The sequence below is a fragment of the Mytilus galloprovincialis genome, chromosome 12 (assembly GCF_965363235.1).
Source record: "Mytilus galloprovincialis chromosome 12, xbMytGall1.hap1.1, whole genome shotgun sequence".
In the NCBI taxonomy this organism is placed as follows: domain Eukaryota; kingdom Metazoa; phylum Mollusca; class Bivalvia; order Mytilida; family Mytilidae; genus Mytilus; species Mytilus galloprovincialis.
In genome coordinates, this window is record NC_134849.1 from 22,495,709 (window position 1) to 22,508,407 (window position 12,699).

Sequence of the window (12,699 nt, forward strand, 5' to 3'; positions counted from 1 at the left end):
GGTAGTTCATGGATAAACTTAAAACAAAGCTATAGGATTCCCAATTACTGGCAAGTTTTTTAAGATAGAAGAGGAGAGAACAGTCTTAAATGAATTAAATATATTTTTATTCAATGAGTATTTTATATTATATATCTTAATTGAAACCTGAAATATTTACATAAATATATACAAAAAAACAATCAGCTAGCTTAACCTATAATCAAAACTGTTAACTTATAGATATAGGAAGATGTGGTGTGAGTGTCAATGAGACAACTCTCCATCCAAATAACAATTTAAAAAAGTAAACAATTATTAGTCAATGAAAAGCCTTCAACACGAAGCCTCGGTTCATAAAGGGCCCTTAAATTACTAGTAAATTTTGATAAAATCTGAAAATAAAATTTCAATGACAATAAGATAACATATTTCAAAAGTTAAACTTTACATGTTTTTACAAAATTGTCTACTAAAAAAGACTATTTAGTTTTTTCTTTATTGTCTGCATTAGCTGACCCTCTACTAGATCTACTTTGCCCAAGCAATGAAAGACACTGTTCTTATGAATACTGTCTTTGTAAAGTTTACCACTACCCAACTTCCATGTTGAAAGCTTAGGCCCAGCTTTTTTTAGGTAGGTAATGTCGACTCTTGAGGTCCATATCTTTTCCACAGTTGCAAAGTCATAAGTCTTGCCGCCACTTGCAATGCAGACATTGTCTCCTACTTTAAAATGAACTCCTAAACTGTTTGTTTGTGGAAGCTGTTCTGGGGTATGAGAAGAGACTGACAAAGCAGGAGAAATCATTGGAGGTTGAGTGGGTGAAGTTTGTGGAGAATTTGATGGAGTAGATACCGGAGACACAGCAGGAGAAGATATGGGTGATGTTGTTGCGGAACTCACAATTGAAATATTCCTTTGTTTGAAGGATGCCCTGGCTTGTTTTGGTGGTATTACTGCCTCTCTGGCTTTCTTCCACTGCAATTTTCTAACACTACCGCCAGTTGCTATGGCTAACTCTCTGAAATAAAAAAATAAATAATTAGTATCTCTGTACTTCTATAAACCTAAGTTTGTAAATATTTATACAGATTTTCTTTTTATAAGTAATTTGTTTTTTATATAGTTAACTCGTCAACTGAAATGTTATTATTTGTTTTAGCTGTTATGACTAATGCATCAATATTTCAGAATATGCTGCATTATAACACACATCTTTCACTAGTATATAACTTAAAATATTGAATTGTTAACAACAACAAAGGTGTTTAAAATAACAATAATAATAACTGTTATCATATTGCATAAAAGATTCAATTATCTCCATTTTTTAGTTGGTGTCCAATGTTAGCCACAATGGGGAAATATTAACATCAGAGGGTGAAAGGGTCTTTTTTAATTTTTCATAATAAAACCATTTAATTTTATAGAAATTTGGGAATAATAAGCAAGTTCACAAGTCTTCCAGACTTCTTCATTCTATTATTAGGATCAGGAACTGACATTTCATAAACAGAATTCTTAATTTGATTAACTGAAAGATTTTTTTTTACTTCTATATCTCATATATATTGCGTACACCTTTAATTCACGGTTTGCATGAAAGCCAGTACCGGAAACATGGAATGTAACAACTGAACAAGAAATCTCAGAAGACCTCTAAGAAGTAAAAAGAAACTGGTATTATCATCTCATTCTGTAAGGTAAGTTTATTTGCCAGTATTTGTTTCCTGTTTCTTTAATTGTTTATATAGAACAGAAGTGGCAAAGGTTCACTGAAGATATATCTATCAACAACTGTTAATTTTATTAACATTTTCATATCAACTCCCTGAGTAAACTATGTCACTTATTCACTTGTCTAAAGTAATCGAGAGCATGCAATTCTGTGATTTATATATACATGTCATTTGTTTTCAATTTTAAAATTTATTCAGACCATTTATTGGATTGTTAAACAGGTGTTACTCTTGGTCTTCTTATAACTTGCAATGTAGCCTGGCTTATATATAACCTGATTAAGGGGGCTCTTGGGTCTAAAACATTTTTATTTATATGATATAGGATTTCGCTATATTTTTCTATTTATAAATGAACTTTATCTTATTCTTCATAGATAAATAAAAAAATTTGGTCACCATTCATTTCGGCTCACAATCTTCAAAAAAAAGCATACATTTTTTGTAAATGTCCTTTTTTTCTGTCAAACTTATAATAAGAGGAACAGTAATATCAAAATAGAAAAAAAAAATTACAGAAATCAATTAAACTTATACAATTATTTAATTTATGAACAGCTTATTCGAAGAAAAAAACAATAAAAATATAGTTCACCTATGATTTAAAAAAAATACTTCAATTTTAATGCCAAAAATGGCATTTTTGCATCAAAGGGAGATAATTTAGAGCTTTTTCAATGATATTTACATTTTAAATGTCACCTGGGGCCAACACAGAAAGATTTTTTGGAATGATTTTTGTACCATATGATAAAGTAACAATTACTAAGGATAATTAATAAAATTTGTAATAAAAAATATATGTTTAATTTTTTTCTGAAAATCTTACACCCTCGAGCCTCCTTAAAGAACATGTATGTGCTTGTCCCAAGTCAGGAGCCTGTAATTCAGTGGTTGTCGTTTGTTTGTGTGTTACATATTTGTTTTTCGTTCATTTTTTTACATAACTAAGGCGGTTAGTCTTCTTGTTTGAATTGTTTTACATTGTCTTATCGGGCCTTTTATAGCTGACTATGCGGTATGGGCTTTGCTCATTGTTAAAGCTGTACTATGACCTATAGTTGTTAATGTTTGTGTCATTTTGGTCTTTTGTGGATAGTTGTCTCATTGGCAATCATACCACATCTTCTATTTTATATAACTCAAGAATATTGTATGCTACGCCCCATTATTTTTTAAACACATTACAGACAAACATGTACTGACATTCTTAAGGACAAAGGTAAACAACACCCTTTTGACCTGGTGGCAGGAGCATGAATTATGCATACACTTCTTAAAACAAAATTATACTCACTTGGTTTTTTCATATCCCTTTTGGTTGTACATTCTTTTTCTGAACCTTGTTCTAACTTTTTCTCTGGTTCTAGGTGTATCTGGTAGATCATTAATGAAGTTGATAACTTCTGAAACACTGTCCTCAAAAGTTTTGTCAGATGTGCTGCTCAGTTTGGTTGTATGGAGGACACTGGTTATCTGGTTCTACAATGATGAATAAATATGATAAAATGAATGATAATATTACAGAAAGAAATTAAGGAATAAGTTCTACAGTACAGTTCTGATGTACTGACATTCACTTAGTGTGACACACTATATTTTCAATGTCCAATAAACCATGAAATTTGGTCAGAACACTAATTTGACTTACAACTAATAAGGATCAGGAGCCTGTAATTCAGTGGTTGTGGTTTGTTAATGTGTTACATATTTATTTTTCGTTCATTTTTTTACATAAATAAGGCCGTTAGTTTTCTTGTTTGAATTGTTTTACATTGTCTCATCCGGGCCTTTTATAGCTGACTAAGCGGTATGAGCTTTGCTCATTGCTGAAGGCCATACATTTACCTATATTTGTTAATGTTTGTATCATTTTGGTCTTTTGTGGATAGTTGTCTCATTGGCAATCATACCACATCTTCTTTTTTATATGTCCTAAAAGTTTAAAGTAGCTGTGACTTAAACGTCATTGAAATCTACCTTGACCGGAAACTTTAACAAGAAAAGATGCAACAATCTTTACTGACAGAAAGATCTAGGAACATGGAAAATAGAGAACATAGAAATAGCAGATCATGGACATTAAAATTGACATTTATTTTAAAACAACAAGAATTATCCATTTTGCCCTTAAAGGTCCATTTAAGGCCATAATTACATGCCCAGGTTCATCTTGCAATTTTCAGTGTTTGTATCCAATTTTTTTTTTTTTTTTTTTTTAGATGTGACCATAAGTGATAAATTGTCAGAAGTGATGTTGTAATATTAAAAATATGCGACAATCTTATCATTTTCTTGCAATAAATTGAAAAAACTTCATGAGACTTTCTATGAATTATTACTTAAACTCTTATATCAGTTTTAATATTGAGAAAGAAAATGGGGAATGTGTCGAAGCGACAACAACCTAACCATAGAGCAGACAACAGTTTTGTATAATATGAGATTTAAATCTAATGAGTAATTATGACGTATGAAAGTTTTTACTCCAATTTTATGGTTCACTGACCTGACCCCTATTTCTGTTTACAGTTATATATATAGTCATTGTGCTGTCAGTTTATTTTTGATATATGAGTTTGGATATCCCTTTGGTACCTTTCCCCTCTCTATTCAGGTGCAGATCCAGCTATTTTTTTGCTCCCAGGGGGGTCGAAAACCAAGAAATATGTCTGGGCCTTTTATAGCGGACTATGTGTGTCCATTGTTGAAGGCCATACAGTGAACTGTAGATGTTAATTTCTGTGTCATTTGGTCCTTTTGAGAGTTGTCTCATTGGCAATCATACCACACCTTCTTTTTTTCTATTAAGGGGGCTTGCAAGTTTAAATAATTATTTTTTTTCAAACAAAGGATTTCACTATTTTTCTATAAATAAATTTTCCTGTTCTTAATGGAAATAAATAAATAAAAATATGGGGTCACTGTTTATTTCAGCTCACAATCTACCTTTGAAAGCAGCATGCATTTTTTTTAGGTACTTTAAATTCAGAAATTATTGTGAGGTTTTTATTATTGCGATTAATGCGACAGAGTTGTAAACGCAATAATTAAAACTCACTTTTTGTAATATTTTAACTGAATAAAGCATGACTTTTCTCAAAATCGTAAAAATCAAAATCACATTTAAGTTTAAAATGACAAAATCGCAATCATACACACGCAATAATTTCTGAATTTACAGTACTTTTCTGTTGAACTAATAGGAGAAAAAAAGGGTAAAACTGAAACAAAAAAAGAATCAAACTACAGAAATGGTTTAAATCTTACAATATTAAGTTTAAGATCAGTTCATTTGAAAAAAATATAGGTCACTAATGAGGTAAAAAAGTTATTTTAATTTCTATGCCAAATAAGGGCATTTTTTACCAACGAGGGAGCTTTTTTAATTATCTAAAAATTTTAAAAGTCATCTGGGGCCTAAACAACTGTTTTAAAGTAACAATTAATTTTAGATGTAATAAATGAAATGTTTAATGAAAAAAACAAATGTTTCAATTTTTGCAGATTTTTTTGTACCGTTGCATGAGCCTCCTTAAGAACAAATTCCTAAACTGAATAATGAATATGTCATAAAAAGACAATATTTAAAGATCTTGCTTTTATATATTTAAATTATACAATCTTGTATCATTTTTGTCATAAGCATTTTGAAATAAATATGTTCACTGCAATTATTTTCATTTTTTTCTGTGACTTTAAGTCCTTAGACTTCTTCCTGCTTACCTAAAAGTCACATAGTAACATTTGAGTTTCCTTGATAAATTTTGAATCTTATTTTGAATCTTTTTAATTTTATTTCAAATTAACTATTAGGAGATGCTCATACAATTTTACCAAAAAACCTGTTGAAAAATATTAATCATTAATATAAGAAGATTAAATAGGTATCTGGAACTTACTCAGTATATTACACCTATTTATTCATAATCATAATGAAATGTATTCCTATTCTTCATTATTAACAAAAGCTAGGAGTAAATTTTTATCAACGAGTTCAATACTTTACAAATAGCGTACAAGGTTAAGCTGAAAAAAAGTTGGGTTTTTTTGTATGTGGAAAGAAAATTTCAGGTGTATTAATTTTCTCTGACCCAATACATTTGTAGTTTCATATCTTCATGCCGTAGGCAAACATTATCCATTTGAACCATAATCTTTATAAAAAAACTTAGTATTGTTTAAAGTTTTCAAGAAATAAAATTAATTCATGGGCCAAACAATTTTATTTCAAATATCATTCATTAAGTTATAATTCAAAATTAAGTGAAACCTTAATGGCATGTAAAGAATAAACAGATTTATTTAAAACTAAGAAAAATTTCTCCTTAAATACAAAATATCAAAGTACCCTATCATTAAGTGTTTTAAGCATTTAAAATAGTGATCCTCAGTATAATAATAATGATAGTCCCAGAAGTGTAATATGCATTAAAAGAAAGGCTTTATTATTTTTTCATAATTTCATCATAATTTTTCCAATTCATTTTATTTTACTTTAATTACATTTTAATTCACTCGTTTGTAATTTTCACACCTTTAAATGATCAGTGTACAATTGATGAAGGTAAGAGTTTAATCTTATCATTTTGATCTTAATTTACATCCACAACCTTGACATCTTTATTGCACAATATATTAGATCTTTAAAATTTTTCACACCTTTCGTGTATTACCTATAGTTAAAACTTTTTGCAAAATAAATTTTATTACTTCATCAACCTGATCAAAGGTAAATATTTTTTTAATCCTTTGATTGATGTTTTTTATCAAATCATGAAACAGCATCATTTTACTTTTACCTATGTTTAAAAACTCATTGGCCAATCAGAAAGTCTTAAACACAAACATAAGCAATGCCATATAAATATAACTTCAATTATTTAATTGAAATCCATATCTCATAATCCTCCCCTGCAAAATGGTGTCCTGAAAAAATCTTGTCTTTCAGGATATCCCAGGAAGTCCTGGGATATCCTGAAAAATCCCAGCACTGGTAATTTTGTAAATCCTGAAATTTCAAGTGTCCCAGGAAGTCCCATGAAGTCCTGAAATCTGTTGTCCTGATATTTCAGGAATTTCCAAGACTTTAAATTTGTTTCAGGAATTTCAGGGATATTTCAGGACTTACAATATTTGATGATCACAAGTTTATCCTGATTTTTCAAGAACTCTGAGGACTTTAGATTATTAACAGGAATTACTGGGATATTTCAAGACTTTAAAGATATGGGTTTCTTTTCAAAACTTAGTCTTTTTTTGCAATTTGAATTCCACTTAAATATATTTACAATTCCATTTAAAATTTAAGTTCCAAGAATTGTTTGTGCACAGTTTAACTTGTATATGATCATATTGATGAAAAATGTTAGAACGCAATTTTGGAAAATGCAAAACTCACATATCACAAATCATGTCTCATGCCCCAAGCCAAAATATGAGTAACAACATGAACAACACAACATGATTTTTTTAAATTAAACATTATTTATTTTCAAAGCCCAATATTAAAGACATGATCATACAACCATAGATGTAATACCCAAGATAATAGATTAAATGTAAACAGGTTAAATTATATAATTGCAAGTATCTAAATGAACACACAAATAATTTTCATGATTTAATTCTTTATCTTTGAAATGTGAGCCAGAGTGAATGAAATGTATAAATGTGCCATCTGGTTAATACTTATTTTAGTGTAGACACTGGACAGGAAGTGTGAGGCCAAATGCAGGGGATCACATATGGCTAAATTATACATGTTCTGCAATTACTATTACATGTATAACTTTAAACATTAAGATGGTAAATAAACAATAAATTGATATTTTTTTATTATAATATATATATCAAATATTCAAGATAAATTTAATTTATTCAACCAGGGAACCTTTCAAAGAAAATAGAAATTTAACTCCTTAAATAACCCCTGACACAATTAGAATTTGAACTTGGACAACAAGCAAAGATGTCTAATATATCCTAAACACAAAGTGAATGCAGATAAATGAAATTAACTAAGTTCCAACAGTTCTATATTTTAACATTATATTAATAGTGCAGATGTTTTCTTCTGGTGACATGACTTTGATTTTAAGGAGCATTAATTTGATGATTTCATGCATTTTGGATAATATCTTTTGGTAAGTACAAATACATTAGATTCCACCATTTTGAATATGTGCATGTTACAATAAGAGTAAAGAAAACAGTTATAGAATGTTTACATAAGATTTACTTTCATCACAATCATAAGGAATTAGCAATACATTATTATTACAGTAGACTCCGGCCAATCGGATACCCAAAATGTCAGCTAAAAATATTCGATTGTCCGATATATTCAATTAGCCGATGAACGTATATTCCTCCAAGTTTTTTTTCAAAATTGACAGACACGACCCTAAGATACCAATAGCTATTATAGCTGCTTTATTAATGGAAATTTGTAAATAATCTCAATGTTTTTTCAGGTACAAGTTCGGATAATTCGGTTGATTGAGTAATAGATCGATCAGTTGATTATAATGTATTTTGTTTATCTGTCAGTCTATTGATTTTTTAAGTATATGTTGATTATCTGAATAAAATATGTACCTCTTAAATAATGAGACTTGTTGTTTTTGCGTGATTTGTTTAATTTGTGTGTTAAAACAGGTAAAAGTTAAAAATAACTATGAATTCTCGGAAGTAGGCCACAGGTAAATCTATTAATAGCTACTCTAAACTATAATCGAACTCGAATCTAATTTTCTACAGTTTTTTATTTATGAAACACATTTCCAATTTCAAGTAATACAACTATTTTTATGATTATAAAATTGGACATCAAGATGAGTAAAATTAATTTGATTTTCTATCATATCTGTCGTGGTTCAAAATAAAAGGCTGAATATTATGTAAATTAGGAAAATGGCGTACGTGTGTACAAGTTACATAATTCAATTTCACCTGGGATATGCTATTGACACACGATTCCTTATTTTTACACGGGACTTCTATATATATTTTAATAAATTGTTGAGAAAGAGGTACATTTCATTCATATTTAATAAACATTGATGAACATCACGCACAGTTTATCATTTCTGTCGTGTCCTTGTTTGTGAAGTAAATGATAACGATCACATTTGGATAAACACATAACAAACACATCTTAGGCAAAATATAATATCAGATTCATAAAATAAACAAGACAACAAGAAAAAATGTGTTTTATTTATCTATAAAAGATCGTTTTTATTAATAAAATGAAACATTTCTGTACTGAAGTTTTCTTAAACTTCGTAATGGCGCAACTTCCGGCTTCATTTCCTGTCAAGAAAAATATGAAATTATTTCAAAATATTCGATTGTACATGGTTTTCACACATTTTTCATGAATATTCCTATCCAATTAGCCGATATATTCTAATAACCGATATTCGATTATCCGATGTATTTTGACTGAAATGTATAGGGAATGGTTCGGTGTTTTAAAATAATATTACAATAGCCGATATATTCGTTTAACCGATATCCGATTAGGTGGAGTCTACTGTACTTATAATGAAAAATATTTAAATTGTATAGGTATGCTTTTAATAATAATATAAAAAACCTAAACATAGAACAGTGAGAAAACTCACATTAAGATATATAACCACAAACAGTTTGCTGCAATATCTCTGAAATAAGTTGCTTAATTCATTAAGAAACATACTTCTGGAATACTAGTACATGTTTAATTTTACAAATTTTAAATAAATGATTGAGTAGGGGGAAAAATGCTAAAAATAATTGTCAGGAGATATTTTAAAGTCTATGATATATGAATGAATCAAATGTCCTTAATGGCAGGGTACATTTATACACAAAATATATACATGTATGTACTCATTTGAATAAAGAAAAAAGCATGTTGACTTAAACAAATCTGACATACTAATGCATGAGATTTGGTATTTAATTTTTTTTATCAAACTTTAGATCCAAAACTTTTGTTTTGTTTCAGATTTACTGTTAAAGACCAGCAGCTCTGATTTATAAAAACAAACTATAGTGAGGGCCAAGATACATTTATGTGACCAGCTTAAACTAGTCAAGACAAGACGGCTTTTTGGAAAATTTGAGAGAATAGAAGATGATAACAATGAACAAAACAGTGACTGTACTATAGAAAATAAATTTGTTTTCAAGTGATTTGATTTTAAAAATGCCATCAAATGTGCTGTGAAGAAAATAGTCGGAAGAATGAATACTGTCTTTTCATAGATTAAAAGGATAAGAGTCCATGTTATCCCCATGTCTTTTTTTTTGTTGATTTTTTGGTATGTCTTGAAAAATCCCAGGACATCCCAGGAGTTCACAGGACAATATTAAAATAATTTACATGTAAACAAGTCCTGAAAAGTTTTTTAAACCTGGGACTTCTCAGGACAATTCTGGGATATTTCAGGTTTACTAGTCCTGAAAAGTCCTGAAACCCTGGGACTTCTCAGGACAATCCTGGGATATTTCATGTTTACTAGTTCTGAAAAGTCCTGAAATGTCCCAATTGGTCCTATGCTTTTAGGATCAGGATTTCCTGGGATATCCCAGGAAGTCCTGTTCCAATACTCTCCCTAAAATTCCTGAAAAGTCTTGAAATTTCATTTCAGGAAGTCCTGGGATATCCCAAGAAAATATCCCAGGAAATCCCAGGAAGTTCTTGGGATATCCTAGGATATCCCAATAGATTCTTGCAAGGGTTGTCAGTGCATAAATGTTGTTAATCTTGTTTCTTGTATTAAACTATGGGTGTTGCAGTTCCTTTCAAATATGGTGAGTAGACTTATTTTTTTTAACTCATACTTGAATATAATTATACTGATTATTATATACACTGCAGAGACAAAACTAAATAGATTTTGATGTTAATTTATGGTTAAAAAATTAAACAATTAGTGAGATACCTTTGAAAAGGCTTTTAAAATATCTAAAGAATAAATAGGGTCACAGTTAAGGCTATTATACAAACAGCAAGATACACAAGTAGATTCCTTCAGAAAATGCACTCTTTCAGAGTCGCTTCCCCTCAAAATGCATTTTCAAACAAAAAACATTGTGCTATATATATTATAATATCCTTAAAAACTTGTAAAAATATGAATATACGAGTTAAAACTTTGGCAATTTTTCTTCTAAATGAAAATTCACATTTAATTATCTTGAATTCTTGACATACAATGTAATTCAGTGTATGAAACAAACAGAAATACAATTTATTTCATCTTGATCATAATATAAGTTTTTTCATATTTAAATTGCAGTCACCCCCACAAGTGTCAAATATCAGGAAAATGAGTTCCATATATCCTATCAATATTTTTAGTCTTTTTTTTCTGCAATAATGTTTCCAAATTTATAGTATAAATTTTCTATTTAAGATTTTTCAAATTTCACTTTTGTACATATTTGTAAAGAATCAAAATTAAGTTCTTTCATATTTAAAAGCAGATGTGGTATGATTCATTATTGCCAATGTGACAATTCTCCACAAGAGACCAAATGACACTTAACTAAATAATCACTGTACAGTCTACTACAATGAGCAAAGCCCATATTGCATAGACGGCTATAAAAGGCCCAGAATTGACAAACTTGTGTAAGTTACAGCATGTACAATTCAGTTTTATTTCATGGATTTAAAATATTTAAATATTCAAAGTTTTAAGTGCATGGTATCAGAACTGAAAATATATATATATTTGAAGGTCATAATACTGCCTGTTTTACCTAAATAGCTTATAATTTCTTCAATTACAATTCAAAAAGTATTTAAAATTAGCAGGTCATTTAAATAAATATCGACACATAAACAAATAAAACATTTTTAGATATTAATTTGTATAAATGGGGCTTAATGCTAAATTGAAGTATTTGATTATTGTTGAAGGCTAGGCAATGTCAGTCACAGTCACCTTCCCTATAAGAACAATTCTAATTGATAAATTTCTCATTATCATGGCTTGTCCTGAATATGTATATGAACTACCACTGATTGTTTAAAGCTAATCCATAATTTGACCCCTATTGGATAACTTTAAAACTTAAATTATACTTTTTTAAATGCTAGAAAATGGGGGAAAAACAATAATAAATTTATATATTTATGACTGCTGAATGTTAAGATTTTCTGATTATGGTTTATTCAGGCTGATCATCATCTTTTCAACTTTAAATGTGTTCTTTCTGTTGATATACAATGTACAAATTGTAGTATGCTTCTGAATGGTAGTTTTGATCATGCTAAATTAGTACCAGACTAATACAGTATAATAGTATGTTACTTTCTTTCATTGAACACTCTCTATAACGAATGCATAGACCATTATCAATCATACTGATAACTTATTAGTTTGAAAATATCACTTCTAAATGTATGAGAGGATATTTCTGATATGATAAGACTTGTTTTACTTTCTAATAGAAATAAATAATATTAAGATCACATCTGACAATATCTAATCCAACATTCTTTTGATTATAAATGTCTTTAATACAAATTTCCTTTTTTAAAATATTGGTTAGAATTTAGTTTAGAAAATAAAAGTACTTTTTTTTTAGAACAGACCCTTAATTTTTTATATTTTTTCAAAGTATGATAGTATTACTACATCTATCATGTCTATACTAGAATGCAATATTACTTTTATTATGTTCAACTGATACTCTTAATTAAAGGTCTAGTAAAATATAAAATACATAATTGTCTTACCTGTAATAGCTTAAAGGCAGTTGTCTTTGGTTTGAAGTAGTCTTCAGTAGTCATGTTGAGAACTAAAATATCAGTCTGTGTACCAACACTTTCTTTGGTCAGATTACAGGCACACACTAGTCCAAAAGCCATTTGTACAGCACAGCACTTGCATCTTAGATCACATTTTGGTGGCTGATCTCCTCTGTCAGATTGTGTATTAAAGTTCTGTAGTGTGGCCATAGTTATGTCTTGAG

The 12,699-nt window shown here is 29.2% G+C and overlaps 1 protein-coding gene and 1 long non-coding RNA gene across 2 annotated transcripts; one reads left to right on the forward strand and one right to left on the reverse strand.

Annotated features, from left to right (window-relative positions):
- Nucleotides 1-435: 435 nt before the first annotated feature.
- On the reverse strand, nucleotides 436-12,699 carry LOC143054271 (uncharacterized). Its single transcript, XM_076227225.1, has 3 exons — nucleotides 12,464-12,699; nucleotides 3,020-3,204; nucleotides 436-1,004 (listed from the first exon to the last, which is right to left on the reverse strand). Exons 1-3 carry the CDS (start codon nucleotides 12,683-12,685, stop codon nucleotides 452-454), a joined length of 960 nt encoding a protein of 319 aa, XP_076083340.1. The 5' UTR covers nucleotides 12,686-12,699; the 3' UTR covers nucleotides 436-451.
- LOC143054385 (uncharacterized) lies at nucleotides 7,558-9,906 on the forward strand. The gene is made up of 2 exons (XR_012971651.1): nucleotides 7,558-7,868; nucleotides 9,719-9,906. It is a non-coding gene; the product is annotated as an uncharacterized LOC143054385 (long non-coding RNA).